Source organism: Artemia franciscana, chromosome 21 (assembly GCF_032884065.1).
Source record: "Artemia franciscana chromosome 21, ASM3288406v1, whole genome shotgun sequence".
In the NCBI taxonomy this organism is placed as follows: Eukaryota; Metazoa; Arthropoda; class Branchiopoda; order Anostraca; family Artemiidae; genus Artemia; species Artemia franciscana.
Window position 1 is genome coordinate 22,924,860 of NC_088883.1, and position 28,000 is coordinate 22,952,859.

At 37.0% G+C, this 28,000-nt stretch overlaps 1 protein-coding gene across 1 annotated transcript; it reads left to right on the forward strand.

Moving 5' to 3' along the window:
* The first annotated feature begins 13 nt into the window (after positions 1–13).
* On the forward strand, positions 14–28,000 carry LOC136040944 (YY1-associated factor 2-like). The gene is made up of 4 exons (XM_065725385.1): positions 14–126; positions 2,686–2,814; positions 7,278–7,400; positions 23,213–28,000. The coding sequence occupies exons 1-4, from the start codon at positions 101–103 to the stop codon at positions 23,418–23,420; spliced, it is 486 nt and encodes a 161-aa protein (XP_065581457.1). The 5' UTR covers positions 14–100; the 3' UTR covers positions 23,421–28,000.

The window sequence follows — 28,000 nt, forward strand, 5'->3', positions numbered from 1 at the left end:
TAAATTCAGAATGTAACTCTATAACGTAAATTCATGTTCAATGAAGAAGCAAAACAAAAAAGCTCTGTTAAGATTCTTCCCACAACTGATTTAAAAATTAATGGATAAAAGTCCTCAGTCACAAAGGTTTTATACCATTTTGTTGTTGTGTTTTTAAACCTGGTTTAGCCAGTTTTGTTCTAGGTTGATCCATTTGCTAAAGAATGATTCTATTAGCCTTGACTAGTTAGTAGACTTAGCCTGGGCCAACTTCAAAAGCAAATGTGTCTTCATATAGGCCTAATTGCTTTGACTATTTTGTATTTTGAACCGATAAGCCTCCTTTAAATGGAACGTTGTAGTAATCAAAAACCCATACCATTATATTTTCTGTTCACTTTTTTCCAGATAGCCTATAGCCTAGTTGTATCTAGTCTACAATCTTCCCCCTTTCCCAATCTTGTGAGGCTAGATATGGCCCTGGGTTATATATGAAAATTATAAGGTTTAAATATATGCAAGATTCTATTACTAATACAGATATAGGCCTAGAATCTAAGTTCAACACAAGACTTGTTGCCTCTTTCTAGGTCTAAATATATTGATTATTTCATTTGCAACTACACTTCTACCCTTGGTTATCCTATATATAGCCCTAGTTAACATTTTCCTCTGTTCTTTTGCATCTGTTGGTGTTTAGATATAGGCTAGGCTATTTGTGAATAGTTTCCTTGACCTGTTATTTGACCATTATATTACAATTGACCATAATAATTAATAATGATCAAGATAATTGATTTATTTAACACAGGCTGCTACAAGAAAAAAGCTAGTAGAAACATGCAAGAAAGTGCAAGCAAAAAATAAACAACCAACAAAAAAAGAGAATACAATCAACAAACATAACTACATACTATATGAAGAGGAAGACCACTGGTGGCCAAGTTTTCTTGAGATAAAGTTGATAAACCAATGTTACCAATTACTGTCAGTAAAGAGACTAGACTGAAAAACCTGAACCAGAACAAATCTGTAGGGTCTGGCAGAATAGACCCTTAAGCAGGATGACCCTAATAGACCCTTAAAAGCAGGAGGCTGATGATTCTAAGTTAATTGGTTCAGCTAGCACTCTTGAGGATGCTTTCCAACTTCAGAAAGACCTTGATCTCCTTAGCATGTGGGTAAGATCTTGGCTACTCACTTTCAATGTGAAAACGCCATGTTTTACACTTTGGGCACTAGAACATCAATACAACTTACTTTCTTTATGTTCAGTCCCTTTCTCCAGTGTTGGAAGAACATGACCTAGGAGTAATTGTTGACAATCATCTCAAATCTAGCACTCATGAAAAGAAGGCAGTAGCATCAGCTAGCTCATCACTAGGGCTCATAAAAAGAACAATTTCCTCCTGTTCTAAAATCTTGAGCCTTTTATATAAAGGACTTGTTTGGCCAAGGATTGAGACATGCATGGTCCTTGCATCCCCCTTTTTCAGATAAGATATAAAAATTCTCAAAGATGTCCAGAGAAGAACTACTAAGATGGTGGGTGGACTTAATGAACTCCCTTACCCTACAAGGGTGTGCAAGCTGAAACTCCCAACTCTGGTTTATAGAAGAAGACATGGTGCATTTTGCCTGACTTCATATCAGAATGATTGCCTAGAAAGGATCCAGTGCTGAGCTTTTCTTTCTACTTCATTTCCTTTCTGAGCATTTCTAAATCCTCCATTATCCCTTATTGCTCCATTTTAAAACACTTTTTCATTGAAACTCTTTCAACATGCCAAGATGAATTGCCTTTAAGTTTGATATTAATATTTTGGCAAACCCACTTCTTTGTGAATTCCCTCCCCCCCTGAGCATCTCCCTTCATGTCCATGACTCCTGTGACAAGTAGCTGATTCAGTGCCTAAAATTCAACCAGTAACAGCTTAAGATATGCATAATGCAAATAGTTTCATTCTCATCTTTATCAAGATTTTTGATACTACACTCTCTCATCAATAGTTGTATATATATTTGTTTTAGTTTATTATACTTTTTTCATTGTTGATTTTAAAGCTTTTTAATTTGATTTTTTTCAGGAAGTCAGAATTTCAAATATTTTAGGTTTCAATTTGAGTGTTTATGTTATTTTGAATTTTGTTATTTAGTTAATATCTTTTGTTGAGTTGCAAATAAATTTATGTGATGATTGTTATGACTGTGACTATTATATATCCAGTGCCTTTTCTTTTAATGTGACAAGAATTGTGACTGGTTAGCATGATTTTGTCAGGCATTTGATAATAAAATTGTTTGAGAATGTTTTTTTTTCTACTAGCCACAAAAAGGAAGAAATATAGAGGAACAAGATGTTAATTCAAAAGCACCTATAAGCAAGGATGTATGCAGTGGTGTGTACTCCTCCCTACCAATGTCCTAAATTTCCCAAAGTTCTTGGTGCCTCTTTTTCAGGTTATCCATTAAATGTTTTATTGTTTTTGGCCCAGCTGAAAACAAATCCATGCATACCCACCTACTTTTATGGGCTCAGAATAAATATTTTACTGGTAGCTATTTGTGTGTTCTAAAAGTGTGTTCTAAAAGAGTGTTAAAAGACATTTTCAGGGGTATGTTCAGCATTTTTAGCTATTAAGTTAATTGAAATATTAAAATACTTTAAAATACAAATTTGTGATTATTTGCCATATTCATTTTCAGAAAGAATAAAAGGCCTTCTAAAAATGATGAAGATTTCAATGCTTGGGACTGCAGTGTTTGTACCTACAAGAATACACCAGAAGCTTTTAAATGTTTAATGTGTGATGGAAGGAAAGGAACTTCGACAAGGTAAGTCTTGTTGGTTTATCTTTTTTAACCCTTTCAGCCTTCTAATACATTTTTTTGCATATTTATTTTCTGTCGAAGGATATGGCTTTTTTGTCTATTTTTGTTTTTTGCACATTTATTTTCTGTTAAAGGATATGGCCTTTGCTGTTAGATCTGGCTATTGATTTGAGCAAGCTAGCTCTACTGTAAGTGAACAGATTTTGAGAAAATTCTGTTAATTTGTAAATAAAAAAAAATTTCAAACAGAGTGAAATTTTGTAAGAAATTTTTAATTTCCAGATTCTTTAAAAATTAATTTAGAATTTGAGGGGGAGTTCCCAATTAAGCACAGGTACTGTTCTGTTTTTTGGAAGAAACAAAATAAAATTAACTGGGCTCCAATGAAATAGAACAGATCAACAAAAAACAGAAGACTGTTTTTTTTTTTGTGAAAACAGGCAACAGCTGTTTTCCAAATACTTAAAGATTTAACAAACAAAATTGAAATGATAAGTTTTTGCTTATTATCAAAAAGTTAATTATAGTATCAGTTGTTTGTATTGTATCAGACTAACAACGCTTCTTGACTACTAAGGTCCCTGTGTTGGCCCTGCAGTGCATTTCTGCAGCATGATTTGATCTCTGGGTCCCGTATTACCAAGCTAAGGTCAAACCCACTGCGCCACCACAGGACTGTATCAGTTGTTCAAGCCTTAAAGCTTATGATTTGAAAATTGTGCTTTCCCCTTGTTTGGACATTGTCCACATATTACTTCTTTTGCAAGAAATAATTGGTGATAAAAAATGACTGTTTGCTTGACACTCTAGTAGTTGTATGCTAAGATGTTTCAGAGTGGTTTCTGGCAGGTCTGGAAATTTCTCTTCAGTTTGAGTAAAAAAATGAATGGGTCTCCAATATGAAAACCTTTACCTTTTAGTCTCTCATCAGCTTCTTTTTCAGGATTGCCACTTGCCAGGGGTAGTACTTTTTTCTGGCAGTAACCCTTTTGAGAAAACCTAGTAGGCAAATTTTTTCTGCATAAAAAAAGCAGTTTTTCTTATAGAAGGGCGAAAAATTGTCAGTGCGCACAAATACCAATTGTCCCTTTTTTTTCCAAAAATGTGCTTTTATGTTTATACAACATCTCCTTGAACTTCTCTGAAATGTAAACATGTCGTTTGAGACATTTTGAAAATAAAATAATTTTCAGAATGAACTTATGCAGTCAGCTCTAAGTTAATAGTGTTTAAACAGAGCCCATAGTTGATTTGGAAGGGGGCAGTTTCCCCTCCAGACCTTGATTCCCCCCCCCGATCCTGATGTTTGGAAGCCATCTTAAACAAAAGTATGAAAGAAGAAAAATGCATGGGAAAGTGACACTTCTTAATCCCAATTCGAAAATTTTTGTTACCTTGCAGCTTAAATCAGCCTTTTAAGATTAATTATATCTTTCTTCCTAACCAATGCGTTTGAAAATTTTTCAAAAGAAAATTTACTGGTTTAAGTGTACCTTGCATATTTTTACAGTGCTTTGTGCTAGAAAATATTGATTTAGGCTTTTCACTGAATTCATTCTTATTTAACTTATTGAGTTCTTAATTAAATAAGTAATGTGAAATTTCTCGAATTCTGAATTTCAAAGAAACTTAGACTCTTTGCTACATAATGCTTTCTTAAGTATTCTCTTCTTTTAAAAAGGTTTTCAAAGAGATGCAAATATAAGGACAATTGCACTTGATGATGATGATGATGTCCTAGTAATTTTGCTGGGGTATTTCAGAATAAATTAGATTAAATTTGTTTTAGGTGTATATTTACAACCTGGGTGTTTAAGCTCACATTCTACCGATTATTTCAGTTCTATTTTTCGTTTTATTTTTCTCAAATATGCTATATCCTTTTTCTCACAAATCGGAGAAGTTGGAAACTGGTATATTTGGTATAATTTATAATTACACCTTAAATGGCTAAATAAAATTATATGTATAAATATTTGTTTGTTTATGACAAAAAAGACGATAAGCATTTTTTGGCTTTCTGGTCTAACGTATGGTTGTATTGTTTAACATAGCACATTTGGATTGTCCCAGTCGCAATGTCATTACACTGGATGCAATAAAACGTAGTTTGAAGATTGATAATACTTAGGTGCATCCTATTTTAAGATGTAACACTTTTTAAAGTATAATGAGAGTGATTCGTTGTCATTGACGTCTGATTGGGTCATGGTCGAATTGATTGGATGGTGGATTAAAATTCCACCATCAATGGTTATTAAACCAACCATTGAATTGGATTGATTGGTCTGCATAATGGTTGATTGGATTGGCCAACCAATCATTGGATTGGATGACGACTGATTGGAATGGTCAACCAACCATTGAATTGGATTGATTGGTAAATATGATAGTTCATTCAATTTTATCTCAGTCATACGATCTTGATGTGCAGTAAAGCCAGTCGTCCCAGAAAATCACCTGATTGGAAACCATATGGTTTTATCGGCGGGTGTACTTGACATCTTTGTATACAGAACAGTTGTAAAACAGGGACAGTGCTTAGTCTAGAATCTAATCTTTCAAGGTTAGCATGAAGGAATATAACATAAAAAGATTTCGAAAGAGATTTTTTCTATTCATATCATTACGTTGCAAGATACATCAGTCGGCCTGCCAGGCCAGTTGATTTGAACCCATGTGAATTTTGTTTCTATGGCTGTGCTGAACTTGAGTGTTTGCCAAAGATGTAGTAAAATAAGTAAAATATATGGGGTTGGAATTTATTGTGATGTTGCCTTCACATTACTACGTCAGTCCTTGTGTAGCCCATCAAGTAATTTTATATTTTTGTGTTTTATGCCCTCAGAGTCAACGTAACTTAGGCGGTTTTATGTGATGTAATAAACTTACAAAATAGAGTTGGATTGTATTTTATGTTGCATTAAATTCAGAACATTCGTTCTGCCAATATGTTACAGTATATCTTCCCTCTGAAGCAAGCAATTTTTTGACAAGCCAGCAGCTGTAACTAGCGCTAACATGACAAGATGCTTATGTTATTGGATTCATTAGCTTCAGATATGTAAATTCACCAAGTCACAATTTTGAAATTTCTTAGATTTTGTCTCTGAGAAGGATTTAAACTGATTGAAAATAGGAAAATAGTCTCTTTTTAACAATTGTCAACTAATACCCAACGTATTTTCTATATAAAATACCATATACACAAAACTTAAAAAAATAATTTGGTAGATTGATAGATCAAACAGTAGGTTGTACGAAAAATGTGGTTCAATCTCGCTTTCTAGGGCTATAATGAAAGAAAGGTTGAGATGGCTAGGCCATTTTCTGGGGACGAAGGATGACAGATTGCCGAACATTGAAGAGGGAGGCCTTGAATAGTTTAGGTTGGAGGAGGAGCGTGCGTAGCTGTGTTGGCCTCAGGCGGCTTGGTGCTGCAGTGGGTGATTCAGTAGTAGTAGCAGTATTAGATTGATAGTGCTAAATCTCAGCTATGGAAACTTGTTGTCTTTTGTTGATTGATTGTAAAAATAGGAGCAGAAAAGGAAAATACCAAAAATTTCACAGAAAACATAAAATTTAAGAACCAGGAAATATGTTATATTTTAGCCACATTAATTATTTGTTGCTTATTTGATTTACTTTGTACTTGTGGTGGGAATCAGGCATTTCCACCTTGCCCTGTATCGAGCATTTTTAAGACTTGTTCGGCTCGTGTAGCGAGGTCTGTTACAAGCTGCTCTGTAAGCGGGAACCACTGGGTTGTCCATCTATGAACTTGAACCTCTGATAGGTTTAAGATGGATTTTCACCATCACTGCTTATTACTGATAATAAAGACATCAAATTTTTTCTTTTGTTTTGATTTTTTCTGCTTTAAATTACAGCTTAAAACAATCTAAGGATATATCCTTATAGGCTCCACAATGACATTGATGATGCATATTACAGGTGAATTGTTACTTATATGCTTTCCAATCACGCTTCGACTTAAAATTATTTCACTTGGTGGCGAATATGACCTTATTATAATGGGTGAACTCATTAAAGTGAAATAAGGCTCAGGCTCCAGAGGTCCATTTCCCTCAGGTCATTGAAAGGATTGGAACAAATTGCTGATATCGTTTCCTCTTGTGAATGAACTGCAGAGGTGGGTAACCCCATTGAAAATAACGCAGCTTCGTTGATGTGTTCTACAGGACGTCTTCATAGCCTTCTTTGAGCGACTGCTCACTGTGGTCTCTTGTAGTTGGCAGCAGAAGGAGACTAAGAGGATGTTTGAGCAATGATGACACCTCTTCGAATGTGTTTAGAATTTGTGATTACTTTTCGTGCCAAGTATTTTTTTTTAATTGAAAGTAGGCTAGCCTTATCCGTATAAGCTATTGACCTTTTTTCTGCACGTTTTAGGGTTGGAGATTCAGTGTAATATCTGTTTCTTTCTTTAATACTCTCTTTTTTAGAAAACCAAGGCCAAGCACCCAAGTAATCCAAACCGTGTCTAATAGTCCAAGTCCACCGAAAAACTTTAAAAAAGATAGTATGACGAAACGATTCGATGATACAGCACATGCTCCAAAAAAACAGTAAGTATTTTACCTACTGACATATATATTTCATGTAGGATATGTTCACTTGGCAAATCAATCAGGAACTTAATACAAACAACAGAAGAAAATGATAAAGAATGATTGCAATTTTGCCAAAATGATAGGCAACCCCCCTTTCAACCTCTTATACCCCTTGTAGTAACCTTTTCTTTAAACTCCAGTGAGTATAAGCTTAGGGCACACAGACTTGGCTCACCCATATAGGAAAGGGCTCAAAATATAAGTAAACGGTGTATATAACTCCCTTAAAAAAGGTCTGTTAATTCGCCTATTGAAGGCTTGAAAACAACAGGGCATATCAGGGTTCCTTTTACGGCAGTTTCTGAATGTTGGGAGAAGGGGCATATTCGTGTTTCAGATGGTAATTACACGAGTTGTTGCAAAAACTAAAAAGAAAATGGCAAATTTTAACTTTGGAGACCACAAGATTGTGAACATGATGATAGCCATCACTTTGGTGAACCCTCAGAAAAGACAGGAACAAATTTTACAAAAATAAAAAACTATAAACACTCACTAACTTTAAGGCTATATTCTTTCGAACCCGAAACAAAAAGTTCGTGGGTTAATTTCCAAAATCCGGATTTGCTCATAATTTAAACCAGGGATATGAAACTCGTTACCTACGGGCCGTATTCTCAAATTTTACATCTCCAGTGTGGAGAGGAGTATTGATTACTTTTTTTAGGAACTACCTTTACAAGTTTGGCGAGTGCTATGTACCTAAGACAATAAAAGTTGAAAGAACTCACCTGGGGGCTGAAAAACAGCTAGTTTTGTTTTCTAAAAACCAGCAAGAAAACGAGGCAGCTCTGCAAACAAGTTAAATCTTGTCAGAACTTATTCCTAAGCATTCAAATTCTTTTCTGAAGATGATTTATAAAAATTATGCCTGATTGGGACTGCCAAAATACTGTCCTGCAAACATGAAGCTGCTTTAGTCAATCTCGCTCTCCTGCAATACCATACCGTAAGAATTATTGACATGGCTGAAAGTATAAGTGATTAGATGAAAAGAAAATAACCAAGTTTGAAAATACTTTCCATCGCATTTCGTTGAAGCCCGACATTAAAGGCATTTCATAGTTAGGTGTTTGTATGTGTTCTTGTCATATAGACTTCTGTGCGTTTGAAGAATTGATGGAGTTAAATTCAGTAGAGTTAAAATTTTCGTAGTTCATAAAATTGACTTACCAATAAAGTGAACATACCACTTGATGCCTATTTTATGTTCTTTACAAATATAATAATCGCTTCTACTGCAAATTCAAATTTAGGCACTTTTTAAGCACTTAAAAATGACGAATCTTCAAACAAAGTTTGAGTTATCGCTCGTTTTCGACAAAATAATACTACGTATTCTCAGCACCGTTTTCTTGGTCGTTTTCGACAAAATAATACTACGTATTCTCAGCACCGTTTTCTCGATCGTTTTCGACAAAATAATACTACGTTTTTCAGCGCCGTTTTCTTGATCGTTTTCGGAAAAACAATACTACGTTTTTCAGCGCTGTTTTCTTGATCATTTTCGACGAAACAATACTATGTTTTTCAGCGCCGTTTTCTTGATCGTTTTAGACAAAACAATACTACGTTTTTCAGCGCCGTTTTCTTGATCGTTTTCGACAAAACAATACTACGTTTTTCAGCGCCGTTTTCTTGATCGTATTCGACAAAATAATACTACGTTTTTCAGGGCCGTTTTCTTGATCGTTTTCGACAAAACGATACTACGTTTTTCAGCGCCATTTTCTTGATCGTTTTTGACAAAATAATACTACGTTTTTCAGCGCCGTTTTCTTGATCGTTTTCGACAAAATAATACTACGTTTTTCAGCGCCGTTTTCTTGCTCGTTTTCGACAAAATAATACTACGTATTCTCAGCACCGTTTTCTTGATCGTTTTCGACAAAATAATACTATGTATTCTCAGCACCGTTTTCTTGATCGTTTTCGACAAAATAATACTACGTATTCTCAGCACCGTTTTCTTGATCGTTTTCGACAAAATAATACTACGTATTCTCAGCACCGTTTTCTTGATCGTTTTCGACAAAATAATACTACGTATTCTCAGCACCGTTTTATTGATCGTTTTCGACAAAATAATACTACGTTTTTCAGCGCCGTTTTCTTGATCGTTTTCGACAAAATAATATTACGTTTTTCAGCGCCGTTTTCTTGATCGTTTTCGACAAAACAATACTACGTTTTTCAGCGCCGTTTTCTTGATCGTTTTCGAAAAAATAATACTACGTTTTTCAGCGCCGTTTTCTTGATCGTTTTCGACAAAATAATACTACGTTTTTCAGCGCCGTTTTTTTTATCGTTTTCGAAAAATAATACTACGTTTTTCAGCGCCGTTTTCTTGATCGTTTTCGACAAAATAATACTACGTATTCTCAGCACCGTTTTCTTGATCGTTTTCGACAAAATAATACTACGTATTCTCAGCACCGTTTTCTTGATCGTTTTCGACAAAATAATACTACGTTTTTCAGCGCCGTTTTCTTGATCGTTTTCGACAAAACAATACTACGTTTTTCGGCGTCGTTTTCTTGATCGTTTTCGACAAAACAATGCTACGTTTTTCAGCGCCGTTTTCTTGATCGTTTTCGACAAAATAATACTACGTTATTCAGCGCCGTTTTCTTGATCGTTTTCGACAAAATAATATTACGTTTTTCAGCGCCGTTTTCTTGATCGTTTTTGACAAAATAATGCTACGTTTTTCAGCGCCGTTTTCTTGATCGTTTTCGACAAAATAATTCTACGTGTTCTCAGCACCGTTTTCTTGATCGTTTTCGACAAAATAATACTACGTTTTTCAGCGCCGTTTTCTTGATCGTTTTCGACAAAATAATACTACGTTTTTCAGCGCCATTTTCTTGATCGTTTTCGACAAAATAATACTACGTTTTTCAGCGCCGTTTTCTTGATCGTTTTCGACAAAATAATACTATGTATTCTCAGCACCGTTTCCTTTATCGTTTTCGACAAAATAATACTGCGTATTCTCAGCACCGTTTTCTTGATCGTTTTTGACAAAATAATACTACGTTTTTCAGAGCCGTTTTCTTGATCATTTTCGACAAAACAATACTACGTTTTTCAGCGCCGTTTTCTTGATCGTTTTCGACAAAACAATACTACGTTTTTCAGCGCCATTTTTTTGATCGTTTTCGACTACGTTTTTCAGCGCCGTTTTCTTGATCGTTTTCGACAAAACAATACTACGTTTTTCAGCGCCGTTTTCTTGATCGTTTTTGACAAAATAATACTACGTTTTTCAGCGCCGTTTTCTTGATCGTTTTCGACAAATAATACTACGTTTTTCAGCGCCGTTTTCTTAATCGTTTTCGACAAAATAATACTACGTATTCTCAGCACCGTCTTCTTGATCGTTTTCGACAAAATAATACTATGTATTCTCAGCACCGTTTTCTTGATCGTTTTCGACAAAATAATACTACGTATTCTCAGCACCGTTTTCTTGATCGTTTTCGACAAAATAATACTATGTATTCTCAGCACCGTGTTCTTGATCGTTTTCGACAAAATAATACTACGTATTCTCAGCACCGTTTTCTTGATCGTTTTCGACAAAATAATACTACGTTTTTCAGCGCCGTTTTCTTGATCGTTTTCGACAAAAAATACTACGTTTTTCAGTGCCGTTTTCTTGATCGTTTTCGACAAAACAATACTACGTTTTTCAGAGCCGTTTTCGACAAAATAATACTACGTTTTTCAGCGCCGTTTTCTTGATCGTTTTCGACAAAATAATACTACGTTTTTCAGCGCCGTTTTCTTGATCGTTTTCGAAAAATAATACTACGTTTTTCAGCGCCGTTTTCTTGATCGTTTTCGACAAAACAATACTACGTTTTTCAGCGCCGTTTTCTTGATCGTTTTCGACAAAATAATACTACGTATTCTCAGCACCGTTTTCTTGATCGTTTTCGACAAAACAACACTACGTTTTTCAGCGCCGTTTTCTTGATCGTTTTCGACAAAACAATACTACGTTTTTCAGCGCCGTTTTCTTGATCGTTTTCGACAAAATAATACTACGTATTCTCAGCACCGTTTTCTTGATCGTTTTCGACAAAACAACACTACGTTTTTCAGCGCCGTTTTCTTGATCGTTTTCGACAAAACAATGCTACGTTTTTCAGCGCCGTTTTCTTGATCGTTTTCGACAAAACAATACTACGTTTTTCAGCGCCGTTTTCTTGATCGTTTTCGACAAAATAATACTACGTTTTTCAGCGCCGTTTTCTTGATCGTTTTCGACAAAACAATACTACATTTTTCAGCGCCGTTTTCTTGATCGTTTTCGACAAAACAATACTACGTTTTTCAGCGCCGTTTTCTTGATCGTTTTCGACAAAACAATACTACGTTTTTCAGCGCCCGTTTTCTTGGTCGTTTTCGACAAAACAATATTACGTTTTTCAGCGCCGTTTTCTTGATCGTTTTCGACAAAACAATACTACGTTTTGTCAGTGCTAAAATTATATATAATAAGGTTTGCTTAGTTTAGGTCTAAAAGGGCCTAAATTTGAGTGTGCGGTAGAAGCGATTATTATATTCGTAAAGAAAATAAAAAAGGCATCGAGTGGTATGTTCACTTTATTGGTAAGTTAGTTACATGAACTGCGAAAAATTTATCCCAGTAGATGATACTACGGTGAAAAGGACGATTTTAGTTATGTTTACGCGCTTCCGCGTCATCTCCCACTGTTAAAGTTGTCTTCCGTGGCGACTGGTGGTGCTCCTTTAATTTTTGGGAAGAGTCAAGGCTTCATAGTTTCAGGGCATAATATTACTTCGCAAGCAGAAATCGGCGAAAAACTGACTTGTAATCTTGTAAGTGTAATCTAGACTTAAAAGAAATAAAAAAAAAAATCAAGGAAGTTTGTGTGCCTGAACTTTACAGATATCAACCTGTAAAATTTGGAATACTAGATAGTTAGGTAGGTTGATTTATGCGACCGTCGAAAATTCAACAATAACCTTGAACACTGAAAGCAGATGCATCATCATATACCCTTTGCAAAGCTCTATGGCTGGGAATGCAGTCAGAAGAAACATAAGAGTAAAAAAAAAATGCATACACACTGACACTGCCGAAAACTAAGCCAGAGCTAAGTACCTTGGGCAAACAATAATACAAACATATATGGGTCAATTCCAAATTGACCCAGAGACATTCACCATACCAGGGCATACAAAAAAAATCCAGAAAATAAAAAATGTTTTAGAATTTTTCTGAAGGCACCAAACGATTGACGCTTTTTAGCTGACTCAAATATAGTATTCTTGGCAGTGTGCCAGGAAGTCGAGGGCTATTTATTAAAGTTAGGACATGAGATAATGTCTATATTTGAATATAAGCACTGGTACGAGGAGATACTTCTGTAGATGTCCCCACTCAAGCCAAAAGTTATATAATTCTTTGAACCACACTGGTGATTTCACTGGCTGCAAATATCCGCTTTTTTCTTCTTCACAATTTGCTTCATTTCTCTTAAAGTACAGTGTGTGAAAGGTATATTAGTAGTAATGAACAAACTTGGCTATTGAAAAGAGATCCAGCGTCAGGGAAGAAAAAGTAAATCAGAATTGAAGTAGAAATATGGTGTTTGTTTTTATTTTATAAATGCTTTACTTGCTCTGTATACTTTTTGTATTTTTATATATAATATGTTATACGCTAGTATATTTATTGTTATTAATATTTGTAATCTAAATAGAAGAAAGTTAACATATTTTCACTAATCTAAATAGAGGGCCACTATTTCATTGTGGCCCTCATAAACTTTGCTGTTTACATTTTGACTGGTCATGCATATTTGACAAGCACGAATTTTATTTTTGACAGTTATGCATGACATTCAAGCATTCATATTTGACAGTCACACATGATATTCAAGCATTTTGTGTTTGACAATCACGCACAACATTTACGATTTTTATATTTGACAGTCACACATTGATCTTGATGCCCTTAATCTAAATCATCAAATGATATATTTGAGAGTCATGCATAAATTTTGTGTGTTTTATATTTGATAGACATGCATGACGTTCATGTTTTTTTGTATTTGAAAGTCACGTATTAATTTTGACATCTATAATCTAAATCGTCAAGCGATATATTTGAGAGTCATGCTTATTGTGCGTGTTTTATATTTGATAGTAATGCATGAAATTTACGAATTTTTTATTTGACAGTAATGCATGACATCCGTGCATTTTATGTTTGAAAATTACGTAGCGTGGAACAGGGTAACTGAACCAAAAATTGTGAAAAATCTAGGTTATTTTTATATGTTTTTTTAAACCAGAATTTACTCAAAACTATTGTTGGTGTTTGGGGAATATGTCATTCTGAGTCGAATGGCAACTGTCTGAAACTGCTGGTCTTCATGCTGTGAGAGCAACACCAATCTTAAAATGGTGTTCAAAGTTACCTCATGGAGTGACTTACTTGACTAAGTCTCCTGCTGGGCACTGCTCGGCGTAGAGAGTGGTGTCTGCCTTCTCCACCCGCTTCGGTCTATGGCGAGTATTGGCTCTTCGCCCTGTCTGTTGTTTGCCATAGCCAAGAACTCGGACAGGCTGTCGGACCAACGTTTCTTCGGTCGGCCGCGAGGTCGCTTCCAACCAACTTTGATAAGGTCGAAGTCATAGATCATCTTTGCGGGTAGATGTGGTGGCATTCGAAGCAGATGCCCGAACCATCGTAAGGTTCGCTCGGCTGCTTGAGTCGAAAACCAAGACTGCTTTGTGAGCTGCAGAAGCTTTTCATTGCTGACGAAGTCGGACCATCGTAGGCCCTCAATCCTCCTCAGGCTCTTTGCATGAAATACGTCTATTTTCTTGAGGGTTGTAGCTGATGCTTGCCATGTCTCAGCTCCGTAAAGCATCACAGAGCCGACTAGAGCGTTGAAGATCCGCAGTTTCGTTGTGCGACTGATATTTAGTTTTCGCCATAGGTGACGATTCAGTCTACCCATGACAGAAGACGCTTTAGATAATCTTGCCTGCAGCTCGGGGAGAAGTGAGCCATTTGAAGAAATTACGGAGCCCAGGTAGGTGAAGTCTTTAACAACCTCGATGCTAGTGGTGCTGTCCAGGCTAACTGGAGAGTTAACAGCAGGAGAAGACGGGTCTATGGCCATAATTTTAGTTTTGTTCCAGTTTATATGCAGTCCTACTTTGGCAGCCTCTTTTCGCAGAATTCGGAGCGCTTCCAGCAGCTGCTCCATGGAGTCCGCCAGAATGGCCAAGTCATCGGCAAAATCGACATCTGTGATGGTATGATCTCCGAATTTGAGTCCAAAGCTGAGACGTGAAGTGGTTTTTGTCATAACGTAATCTATGATGACATTAAAGAGCTCTGGGGCCACTGCACATCCTTGGCGCACCCCTGTCGTGATTTGAAAGAACGGGCTGCGCCGACCATTTACTTGTACACAGCTCTCCGTCCCATGGTGCAGCGCCTTGAGAAGTCTGCAATATTTCTCGGGTAGGCCAGTCAACTCTAGAATCTGCCAAAGAGCTTTTCGATCGACTGAGTCAAATGCAGCACGGAAGTCAACAAAGGCAATAAATGCTTTCTGTCGGAACTCTGTGGTCTTCTCTACTATTTGTCGAATCGTGAAAATCTGCTCAATGATTGAACGATCCGACATAAAACCAGCTTGCTCCGGTCGCTAGATTTTTCGAATGATGCTCCGACATCGATCCAGCAGGATCATTGAAAACAGTTTGCCAGGGACTGACAGTAGGGTTATTCCCCGGTAGTTGGAGCAGTCGCTTCTCGAGCCTTTTCTCTTCCATAAGGGGATGATGACACCCTTCCGCCAATCCTCGGGGATTATCTCTGTTTGCCAGATTGTAGAGAACAGGGTGTGTAGAAACAGGAGCATTGCAGGACCTCCATATTTTAGCAGCTCTGAGTTTAAGCCACAGATACCAGCAGCTTTATTATTCTTGAGTCTTTTTACTGCATGTCCAATTTCTGAGGGGCTGAAAGGCTCATCTGGAGGAACATATGTTCCAGGTCTTTGACTGCAAGGTTGGCTGGGACTATCATTAGGAGGCACAGACGGACCAGTATTGTTGAGGAGCGAACAGAAGTGGTCCTTCCACCGCTCCAGACAAGAACCTTCGTCAGAGAGAAGTGCACCATCCCTGGACAGGACGGGTCCCAAGGTGGGAGTTTTATTTTTAGTGAGGTCTCGGAGATGCTTGAATAGGCTGCCCATGTCTTTCTTTTTTTGCAGCTAGCTCAATTTCATCGGCTTTCCTTGCGACAAACTGGGTTCTATCCCGGTGAATGAGTCTGTTCCGCACTCCATTGAGCCTCCGATATGTGGTCATGTCCCCAAGAAGTCTTGCCTTCCGTCTTTGCTCTATGACTTGCAGTGTTTCATTAGTTAGCCACGATTTCTTTGGATAACTCCTCTTGCCAAGCACTAGTTGTGCTGCTTCACTGGTCTGCAATTTAAAATGCTTCCAGAGATCTTCGCTGCTATAAGTGAGCTAAGGGCCTCGAAGCGATTCGATATCTCGATACTGTACTTCTGGCGAGTATTTGGTTCCTTTAGTTTCCCAATATCTGCAGCGACGGGTTTTCTTTTCGATCGTTGTGCATGGAGGCGAAGCCGAAGATCGGCGCACACAAGCCTATGGTCTGCGTTTCCAAGCTCTGCTGATCTGTAAGTTCTGCAGTTCTTCACCAATGATCCCCAGCGTTTGGAAGTAATGACGTAGTCAATCATCTTCTTTGTACGACCGTCATTACTATACCACGTGTACTGATGAATAGTTTTGCGTTGGAAGTAGGTGTTTGCAATGTAAAGGTCGTGAGATCGGCACAGTTCAAGTAAGCGGAGCCCATTGTCGTTAAGTGGGTCGGGGGATACAGGACCAACTGTGCCACGCCATAAACCCGTATCATCGCGCACTGTCGCATTAAAGTCGCCAAGGAGAACAGTTATATCACGGGGGGTACTATTGCAAGGCATCTGGACAAAGCAGAGTAGAAATCCTCCTTAGTCGCATCATCAGAATCGTTGGTTGGGGCATAGCATACGATCACAGTCATCTTGCCATGCTTGTGTCCAAAGCGGGCCTTCATTAATCTGTCAGATACAGCTTCGTGTAAAAGTAAGACCTTTCTTGTAAGGCTATTTAGTGCAAGGCCAACACCATTCCTTCTCGAGCTTCCTCCAGCCCAGAGCAATGAGTCACTGTTCCCTATTCGCTCTTCTCCGCTTCCGGTAAGACGTGTTTCTGTAAGACCTGCAATTGACACTTTATTCTTGCGAAGTTCTTCAGAGAGTAGGTTCTTTGACGCAGGTGCATTCAAAGTCAAGACATTCCAGGTGGCTATTCGTAGCCCCCTTTGGTCCATAAGGTTTAGTCTATCAGTCTTTCTGACGTCGTCAGCATGTCCATTGACGCGCGATGGTCGAGATCTTAAAAGGGAATCCGGGTCCGAGGCTATATTGTCACTTTTCGTAGCACTTAATTTTCGGGTGGAGGGTCGCTAGCCCAACCGACCCTAGGCCTGGAATCTGATTAGAGCTAGGTTAAACCTAGGTACTGAGATTCCAGGGGTGGGCTCCACCCGCCACATGAGGTTGCGGCCGTCCTGATCGGAGTGTTTAGTTAGGGGAGAAATCCCATATCCAGAGGCACGTGGTCAGCAGACAGAGTCTGCCTCATTCCGGACGAACTCCATTCACCTCCAAAACACCTCATGGGGTGTTTAACTTTAAATACTAAACAATTTGACGGGAGACATTGAACAAGAGTTGGAGGAGTTGGAAGGCATATGGCATCAAACTTGAAAAACAAAATCGTTTATTGAGAGAACTACAACATTACTTCTAAAATAAAAAGGCGAACAAAAAGTCAAATTAGTGAAGTATCAGATAAGCAAAGTCATAATCCAATAAAAATTTTCCGCCGTGAGTGAGTTGAGGGGCTGGAAGATCTTTCACTACCTGGTCGGGAGGGATGAATGCTGAGTTTTTCATCTTGGGAAAATAGAAGGATCCATCCTTGTTTTTTCGCAGGCATATCACGTTTAGCAAGTCGTCAGAAGAAGGAGCATCTACCTCTAAATCTACAAAATGCTTATAAATACGACCCATAAAGAATTTTTCAATGAACCAGCGTCCATCCACGGGTTTTAGTGTATTTTTGAACCCGTATTGACTGCTGCCTTGCTCGACAGATTAGAAGGGCCAGAGCTCGTCAACTCATCAACTTCAATTTCAGACTCACTCTAGCATCCTGATGCGTCAGTCATGTCAGACTCAGAACTTGAATCTTCTGCATCCCGAATGCTTTTCCCTGGTGTTATGCTAAGACGTTTGCGCGTGACATTCCTTAAAGATTTTCCAAATCTGCGGACTTGCAGGACATCTAGTAAAACTTTGCGGCATTGTTCACAACCTCTTGTGGAGTTTGCTGGGCGAGAAGTGGATTTTCTTGGATGTCTCTGGTACGTGATAAACACTTGGCAAAGTCATTCTTGAGATTTTTCTTTCCATTCGATGCTACCCCTTCAGGAGTAGCTTCAGAATCTGGGGGAATTTGGCTTTTTTTTTCACTGAAGTATCTTTTGGGTTATCTATTTTGTAATCATCAAGAATTTTCCCCCACGCTCTTTTCATTGGAGTAATAAATGCAACATTAAGAGGTTGCAGTATATCTGTTGCGTATGATGGAAGGCATACAAAGCGAATGTTGTTTTCTCTACATACTTTAAACACTTTAGGAGAAAAGTGGGAACAGAGATTGTCACCTAAAAAAAATTTCCTCCCTGCTCTTTTCTTTAGGTGGGGGAGTGCCAGTGACATAAACGCTGTTCAAAAATTTCTCTCTCAAACCATACTGACTTAGATGCAGCATACCTAGCTCCGTTAGGGCCTCCTGTACGCCAAGGGCGAAACATGCCTTTAGCTTTGTAGTACACAAACGGTGGAAGCAGTTCGTTCAGTTCGTTCAGCATATCAGATGGAACAGAAGCTCTTTTTTTGGAGTAGATCGCCACGGTTCTTAATCGAAGCTTTGAACGATGTCGATTTAGAAAAGAATTGACAAAGTCTTGTCCAGGTATATTGTTCTTAAAGCAATTTACTGTCTTTTGAATGATAACTTTTGACTATGAGTTTCAGCTCGAACCGATCAGAAGGAAACCCCCACTCAGCAAATGTAAACAAATGGGAGATGATAGCTTCATCTATCATCTCCCATGCAGTTGGTCTTGCAGTTGGAATGCAGTTGGTCTTCCCACCTTTTTATTGTGCTTTTTGTTCATTCGGCGAGAAAGAGTACTCAAAGGAATCCCATCTTTCCCTGAAGCCTTTCTTATTCTTAGATCTCCTTTCTTTATTTCTTCCAGAGCTTTTTTCATCACATCCTCATCATAGCTGGCATACTTTATTGCATTCACTGGTTTTGTATACGTTCTGGGCATGTATAAAAATTCTTGATCAAAAATCAATTTAAAACGAATAATAACAAAGCAAAAAATACATGAAAAAATCCAGTCAAATGACTCTCCTCCTCAGTTTTTTGGCCATCGCTTCTCTACTAAGTGACTGAAAAAAAAATTGCACAATGAAGGCTTGTGGTCTTTACAACAGGCACCGGTAGAGCATTGCCACTGATAGGCTCAGTTCCAAGGATTAAATTATTTCTATAATTTTGTTTCCATTTTGGGTGCCCGTAGATAATATCACTTGCCCTGTATTGACTCTGCTAAATTGCGTGATAAACCGCGGCCTGATAAATAAACCTCTTAAGCGATAAAGCAGAAGGCATGAGCCTTATCTGAAAATAATATTTAAAAAAAACATCATATTTTGAATGTATCAAATTAAATTATAAAAGACCCAAATTAAATTGCCTTAAATTAATTTTTCATATTTTTTTGAAGGCAAATCGTATTTTTCTTTTTCATATTTTGCAACTATAAGCAACTTTATGATCCTTTGTCTCTTCTATTGATTGTCAAATGACTCCCCCTCTCCCCACAAAAAGAAATAAAAGTAAGTCTGAAGGTATTAGGAAAAGGTCAAAATTTTTAACAATAGCTAAAGATATGAGCTTGATTTGCGCCTTCCTTAGGATCAAAAGAATAAAAAGGGTTTCCTGAAAGTATAAACAACAGAGTAAACCTCAATTCAATTCAAAGTTAAACAATTGGCCAGTATAGAACACTGAAATCAATATTAAAGTTACCCCGGACAAACAAAATATTTGCGGGTAATATTGAACACTGTTGCCATCTTGAATCCATGGGATGAGTAAATGATTTAACCTAAGAACCTAACCATCCGGCTCCTTGGCTATAGAAAAACTTAAGATTAAAAGGCCTAGTTTAGTTTATATAAGTAAAAAAGGGTAACTTACTTTTAGGACTTTTTAACAATTTTGGATAGCTCAAATTCTTTTAAGAATGAAAAGCTAATGTTTCGTATTAATCTGAATGCAAGTATTCCCAACTGATTAAGATGCCATCTATGAATAATCTAGTAACAAGTACGGTCAAATAATTCCACTATTGTCTGCAAGAGAGCGCTTATTTTTCGTTACTGATTTTGTTCATAGCTACCCCGTTCTACGGTATTGATTTTGACATCTATAATTTAAATCGTCAAACAATGCATTATATATTTGATAGTCATTAATGATATTTGCTAATTTTGTATTTGACAGTTATGCATTTAATATTTGAAAGTCACGTATTGATTTTGACATCTATAATCTAAATCATCAAATGATGTTGTATATGTTTAACCGTCATGCATGCAATAGTAAAATTGTCCTACTTTGGCCTGTTTTTTATGCTTTCTCAACGTATTTTCCAATGAAAAAAAAGTTGCAAATATATTTCGAAAATGCAATTGATTGAGTCATTAAATCTTAATCTCAGATGTCGACTGATAGCAAATTTGTTTTCTTACGTTGTAACGTTAAAAGCGTACGTTTTTATCGTACGTTGCTACGATAAAAACGTACAAAAAACTTTCAGAGGAAATATTAAATTTTAAAGCAGTAGAAATCAGCAATAAACAATGGCTGATTGGATCGGATTGAGCCATTGGATTCATTTTGAGTAACAAGCGAATGATGACTGTATACAATAGAAAATAGTTGGTATGTCAAAAGTGGGCGGTACACCAAGAAAATTCAAGGGGGGAGTACGTGCTTGATCCAGTGTGCTCAGTATGGGTTGGACTGGTTGAAAACTCCCCCCAACACCCGAAAAAAATCAACGACTTTTTGTTAATTTTTGCACAATTCAGGTTTGTGCTCTTCTGGTGAATTTACTTGGCTTTGGCTCTTTCTAGTCTAAATAGACTATTTTTTATTAATTCCCGAAACCGCGTTATCGACTACAAAATTCAGTTTCGCGAGCTTTGTAGAAAAATATAAAAAAAAAACAAAAGCAGAAACAATAGATAAAGTAAACCACAATCGCATTCATTACTACGAGGGAGATTGCTACCATTATTAAGTTCATTACCGCAAGTTAGTCTTAGTTTATTAGTTATTAGTTTATAATAAATCAGATATTTTTGAATTACTTATGTTCAAGTTTTATAATTAATTACAGTTAGTACAATTATTTTAGTTAGTTACATAATCTATCAATAAATTAGATTATGCTTGAATTCCAGTGCAGAGACTCTACACCGTCGATAATGTGCTAGCGAATATGGCGTTATTAAATATTATCCATAGATTATTCGGTCTAAGATGATTAGAGACATTGAAACTTGTTGTTAAAAATAAACACCCCACTGCCATCTGAATATTTAAATTGCACACTTGCTAATTCAGCCTAGCAAATCCAAATAGGTTGCACATTGATAAGAGTGTCATCTCTTCCAAATTTGACGGTAGAGCTTTTGCATGAAAGGTCCTAATCAGTAATAAAAATGAAAAAATTGAAAAAATGTTCAATTGACTTGTTTTTTTAAGAAGAACGCACTAAAGTTAGAATCAACATTTCAGTGAAACTAGACAAGAACTAAGTGATTTTTTTCTTTTTCTTAAGAGAACGTTCACCGAAAAGGTTTTGTAGAAGTTCTTTGCAAGGACTTGACGTATAAGATTTTGTTAGATGTGAATATCATCCTTAGCATCATTTTTCATCTTTTTATGTCATACTTTGCAATAACTCTGACATTTTGAAGGTCACTATTAAGATCCATTAATCAGATCAATTAAGATCCAGTATAAACTGTGGTTTATGTAAAGGTCTACAGATGGGACGCAATCTCATGGTGCCAATATCGGCCAAAATATGAACTATTAAAACCATCATGTTCTGGGAGTCAGTTTGATAGCAAAGATCCCTCAGAGCTTAATAAGGAACAAAGCTTGATAGCAAATCTTTCATTTGATCCATCTAAAATTATGAAATAGAAGATATTTATAATATAAGATTAAGGATTTGAGTTTGAAAAAATTAGAAATTTTTGGGTTGGTTTACTTTTTCAAGGGTAGTGTCGCAGTCGCTGTGATGAACAAATATACTAGTAGTAGAACAACTTTTATCATCAAAACAATGATATATCATATTAATAGAACAGCAAAAGCATAGCTTGCGGGGCTGTGCTATTAGACAACAAACAATCACGAGAAAGTTCATATGAATATTGCCAAAATTGTGAAAAGAGCATTAGTAATACTGATTATGTTATTTATTATATAAAATCGATAAAAGCCTGAAAATGGTTTTCTTCACCAGATTTATCTTTAGAGACATAAAAAAATGTTGAAACTTATAAAGTTATCATAGTTTTTGATTTGAGAACGAAAAGCTTACCGATATTTATCCCCTCCTACCGGTTTTCTAGGCTTGCAAATAATGTCGCCGTGTTTAAAGCTAGTGTGTACCATAAACTCTTGTTGTGTAGGTCAAAATGTGATTTGATGTATATTCAGCGTTGCTGGTGATCTCACCAGCTGCTCTGTCACTGTTGCATGGAGAGGGCCTTTTATAATTTAATGGTCGTTTTCTAGGCTCTTTTTGTTTTTATTTTGTTCTGAGGATGGTCGATTAGGGGTCTTGCCCGAAATATTTGTATATTTATCCTTCCCTTTTTCACTACTCCTACCGCTACTAATAACTCACTGCAGCACCAAGCCGTGTGATGCCAACAAACCTTCTCTATCCCAATCTTTCTTTACACCCTTCCAAGAAGTTTTCATTCCCTTAAATCTTTCCTTACTAGCTCCTCGCACCTCATTCGGGGACAATCTGCTTTTCGTTCGGGACAACCTTTCTCTCTTTAAAGCCCTTTTTTTCACTGTCTGGGAATATCCTCGTTTTTTCCCTCCACAATTTCTTTTTCATTTCTTGATGTTTATATCTGATCTGGAACTGGTAAGGCCATCCGATATAATATTATTTTTTTACCTAGTACCCAAGGACTGATTACTGAAAAATGAAAGAAGTTGCTAGCTTATACACTATCATGAATAACAAAAACGAAAAAATTGTCTCTTTCCCCCCCCCTCTCCTCCAAAAAAACCTTTCTTGAAAGTTCTTAATTGGTTTACCCGGCCATGAAAGGAAACAGTGTGTAATCTCTTGTAATGATGGTAAACCGACTGGACTTTGATTGTAAAACTAGTTCTAATAAATGTTGGCTTCAGCTGCCTTTTGTATAACCTAGATGTTGTGGATACAATTTTATAAAGTATTATTAAGAAATGCACTAAAATAAGTTTTGTTCTTATAGAAAGTCAAGAACCCGGCTTAAAAATATCGACAGGAAATCAGCCCAAAGTAAGGAAATAACAGTGAATAACGTCACAGTTGTAATAACAGAGTATAAACTTAAAAAGGAAAAGTCGGACACGTCCAGTCGTTCGAGTAGTAGTCGAGCGAATTCCGATGGACCAAGTGGAGATTTTTCTGATACAAGTAGTGATACTAATGATATTTAGTTTTTTTGTATCTTATTTAATTTAATTTATCCTGCCAACAACTATCTGGATAAGTGCAGTAATTTACCGAGTGATATTGTTCTGGTGCTTAATCTAGATGGGACATTTTGACAACTCTCCATGGATTGTGATTTGATATAAATTATCGATTTATTTATGATAAAGTGAACCATAGTGTTAATGCATGTGATCAGTTTAAGTTATGCTAGAATCTAATTAGCTAATTTTTTTTAGGATTTTAATTCCCACATTTTGTTTAGCCTTTTAATGCTTTAAGGATTTTTTTTTAATTTAAGCTTACTATTTAACGAAGAAGAAGATAAATAAGACCTAGGAGAATCTTGATGTCATTGAATGTCCTCAAGATGAAAAATATACTGGTCTAAGTCTTGGGGAATTTTATAAGCTTTTCTGGAGTTAGGTTTATAAAACTACCGACTCTAGTACGTAGGCCTATAGGTTTTCATGTGTGGTTGTAAACACAAAAAATGTGCGTTTTTAGTTTTTTTTTTTTTTTTATTTCCTTAGGGGTATTCCCTTACGATCATTGCGTAGGGTTTGAGAGAATTATCATGTTTACATATACCATACAGCGCTGCCAGTGCTTTGAAATAAACTTTCCAGTTTTATGACTAAAATTGTACCACAAAAGATTAATTTCTACAATCTGAACAACAGCTAAAACATTTGCCGTAACAAGAACTAAAATTTATATAAATTGAAACTTGAACAAATGTTCAAGTCAGAAAGGACCAAGTAAAGCCAAAATGCACCGACAAATTTCCAAATCTACCACGGCCTCTAAATCGTACCAAAAACGGTACAAGGTACCGTATTGGCAACGCTGATGACATATGTTGTCCAGTTGTTGCAATTTTGTATTTTATTGTTGATGTTTGATACTAGACCGGGTTAACAACCATATTGGTTATTCTTACAGGTCCATTACAATTGTAAATCTGTGGCAGGATTAGTCTATATCAATTTTGCATTTAAAAAACAAAGGTTAAAAAGTAAGTGAGGATTTCTCTCTGTAAAAAAAAAGAAGCTTATTACGGTTTCAATTACAACATTACTTCTGCATGAGCGTATAAATTGAGATTGAGCAAACCTTTACTAACACTATTAACAACTCGCTTAGATAGAAAGCCACATGAGGTGACCACAGCTGCACACCCTCTCCGTTTACTCCCAAGTTTGTTCGAAGCTTTACTCTTTACACCCTGCTATTCCCAAGCATATGAAGTGAGGTCAAGCAAAGCTCTACTGCTGGTACTAACAGCTCACTGAGGCAGCAAGTCCTATGTGGTGAACACAGTTGTGTAACCTCGCATTCCACTCCCAGTCCATTCAAGGCTTTGCTCTTTACTCCCTCCCGTCCCTAAGCATATGAGGTGAGGTCGAGCAAAGCTTTAATACTAGTACTAACAGTTCACTGAGGCAGCAAGTCCTATGTGGTGAACACAGTTACATAACCTACTCCTCCACGCCCAGTACATTCAAGCCTTTACTCTTTAATCCCTCCTGTTCTCAAGCATATGAAGTGAGGACGAGCAAAGCTTTACTACTACTACTGACAGTTCACTGAGGCAGTAAGTCCTATGTGGTGAACACAGTTACGCAACCTCCTCCTCCACTCCCAGTAAATTCAAGCCTTTACTCTTTAGTCCGTCTCGTTCCCAAGCATATGAAGAGAGGTCGAGCAAAGCTTCATTACTACTACTAACAGTTCACTGAGGCAGCCAGTCTTATGTGGTGAACACAGTTGAGTGACCCCCTCCACTCCCAGTCTATTCAAGTTTTTACTCCCTCCCGTTCCCAAGTATATGAAGTGAGGTTGAGCAAAGCTTTACGACTACTACTAACATCTCACTGAGGTAGCAAGTCCTATGTGGTGAACACAGTTGCGTAACCTCCTCCTCCGCTTTCAGTCCATTCAAGTCCTTACTCTTTACTCCCTCCCGTTCCCAAGCATATGAAGTGGGGTCGAGCAAAGCTTTATTACTACTTCTAACAGTTCACTGAGGGAGCAGATCCTGTGTGTTGAGCATAGTTACGTAACCTTCACTCCCAGTCCATTCAAGGATTTACTCTTTACTCCCTCCCGTTCCAAAGCATATGAAGTGAGGTCGAGCAAAGCTTTACTACTACTACTACTAATAGCTCACCGAGGCACCAAGCCACATAAGGCCAACACAGCTCGACACGCTGCTCCTCCTCCCCCAATCAATTCAAGGCTGGACTGTTTACCCCCCTTCGACGAAGTTTCCGTTTCCTTTAATTCCTTTCGTATGACTTCTTCGCATTTGGCGACGACCTGCTTTTTGTTTGGGCCCTGATGGATTATCGAAAACTACAATATTTGGTGATTGGTCATTTTTATCCGTAAAACGTGTCCTAGTCATCTTAACCTTTCTGTTATTATAGCCCCAGGACATGGGGTCAAACTACTTTTTTGTACAGCTTACTCTTTGACATATGGCCAGTTAAATAAGAAGGCTATCGAAAACTACCCGTTGACAGTTCCTCGGGAAAATATTTAACAAATCTCTTTCTACCTTTCGAAGCATCCAACTCCTTCATACAGTTTATTATTTGATATATGATCAGTCAAGTGAATTTCTAAAGGCATCCTGAGACAATTCCTCTGGAGGACATCTAATAAACTTAATTTAGCTTTTTCGAAGCGCCCACGTTTCAAATTCATGCTTAAGTACTTTCATTAGTACTCACGCACAATAGGCAATGTTTAACTGCTATAAGCACTCAGGGCACAAAAATTGAAAAAAAATATAACATTTTTTGTCAAAATTGAGAAAATGTCACATAGTTTTGTCAGAATTGAAGGAACGTCATTTTTTTGTCAAAAAAAAAAAAATCAATCTCACTAAGCATCATGAAATATAGCCATACGACCAAGTCCAATATGAGATATTGGCACGCATTTAGTGATTTATTTTGGGACAGAGATGGTAGGGGGGACATTTTGTGGTTGCTCAGAAGTGAAAAATAACAAAGCAAGTAAATGAGTAAAATTATAAGAACACTTAATTAAATTCATCGAAGAAGTGTTTTTCGAATTCTCCCATTGAAATTCTCCTGTGCATCACTCAAACCAATGCGTCAAAATACATAATAAGAATCGATAGCACAATGCTCAATAAACATCATTGAAATCACCTAAATAAATTTTATTATGCTCTTTACTCTATTCTGTTTGTGTTGATGTGATTAATTTGCAACTGAAATTGAACGAACCTCGAGTTTGCCTACGAATTAATTCAGATAATTTTCTGAATTTTTAGTAAGCGAAGTATTCTTTTTGATGTCTCTCTTCTGTCTTCTTCTCGAAAAAGATCTGAGTGTCTCCTCTTTTTCAGTGGGGAGAATACACTGCCTCATTTCCCGATATGGTTTTGTAACCTCATTCTGCAAAATTTCATTTCGAACCATATTAGTAATGTCTGCTTGGAAGCTACAAAAATCTCTGCTGTTAAAGGCTTTCAATCTTTTAGGAATTTCTCATTTATTGCAAGTGTTTTTTTCTCTTAAATAGTCCAGATAGTGATATATCCCAACTATTAACCTATTTCTATTCAATCACAATGATAGGGCTTAGGGTTTTGTATTAAAAGTACTATTTCCGTAAAAAACTGTGTGTATCGAGTATACTAACGTCTCTTGTAAGCGCACAGCCGTTTTTGTAGTAGTCACTTTACTGTCCTGGCCGAGTGGGTTGGTGCGCTGGATTCGGGATCCTTTGTATGAGAGGACACGGGTTCGAATCCCAGTGTACCCAATTCTTCGGTTTGGGACGGGGGTCAGTGGTGTGACTCTGTAAGCTTAGCCAGAGTCGACCCAGCTCTAAATGGGTACCTGGAGAAATCTGGGGAAGGTAATCAGGAAGGGTGTGCGAAAGCACAGGATGGCTGGCCCCCAACCCCCCATTGCACTTCCTGGCTGAAGGGCCAAGAAACGGAGATCAGCACCACCGGTAAGGACTGTAAAGTCTAATGCCGTATCCTTTACCTTTTTACTTTACTGTCCGCTTCCGAAAAAAAATATGAGAGACCATCCTCTGGTCTTTTCAAAGGAAAGCAAAAGTCAAATTTAATATTTCTATGGGAAAATTTTTTATTTTGGTGAAAAGGTTCGTATTCCGTGCTGTCTTTTGCCATAAAACTCCGGTATAATATGGAAAACTGGGATAAAATAAACTTTGGACTGGCAAATGGAGACCGGGGAACATAGGTGAAAGTCCAATGTCCAGCACTAAAAGATGAGTAAGAGGACCATCCTCTTAATTCCTCCTCTTTCAAAATCAGTGCCTCTGGAAAGGTATTTCCCTTCGTAGAGGAATTCTTGTTTTATGGGGCTTTTCTTAGTAGTCACTCAAATATTGGAGACAAAATAAACCTTTGCACTATAACAAGATAATAAGGATATACAAAAATGGGACACAGTCCATTTTTTAACCAATACAAAAATAAGAGAGACAATTCTACCCTTTTAATTAACAAACACAACTTAAAAACAATTGTATATATATATATATATATATATATATACATATATATATA

Coding starts and splice junctions, on each gene's coding strand:
- LOC136040944 (XM_065725385.1), top strand. CDS start 101: ATGGATAAAAGTCCTCAGTCACAAAG. Junction 127..2,685: donor AAAAGTCCTCAGTCACAAAG/GTTTTATACCAT, acceptor ATTCATTTTCAG/AAAGAATAAAAGGCCTTCTA. Junction 7,401..23,212: donor GCACATGCTCCAAAAAAACA/GTAAGTATTTTA, acceptor TTGTTCTTATAG/AAAGTCAAGAACCCGGCTTA.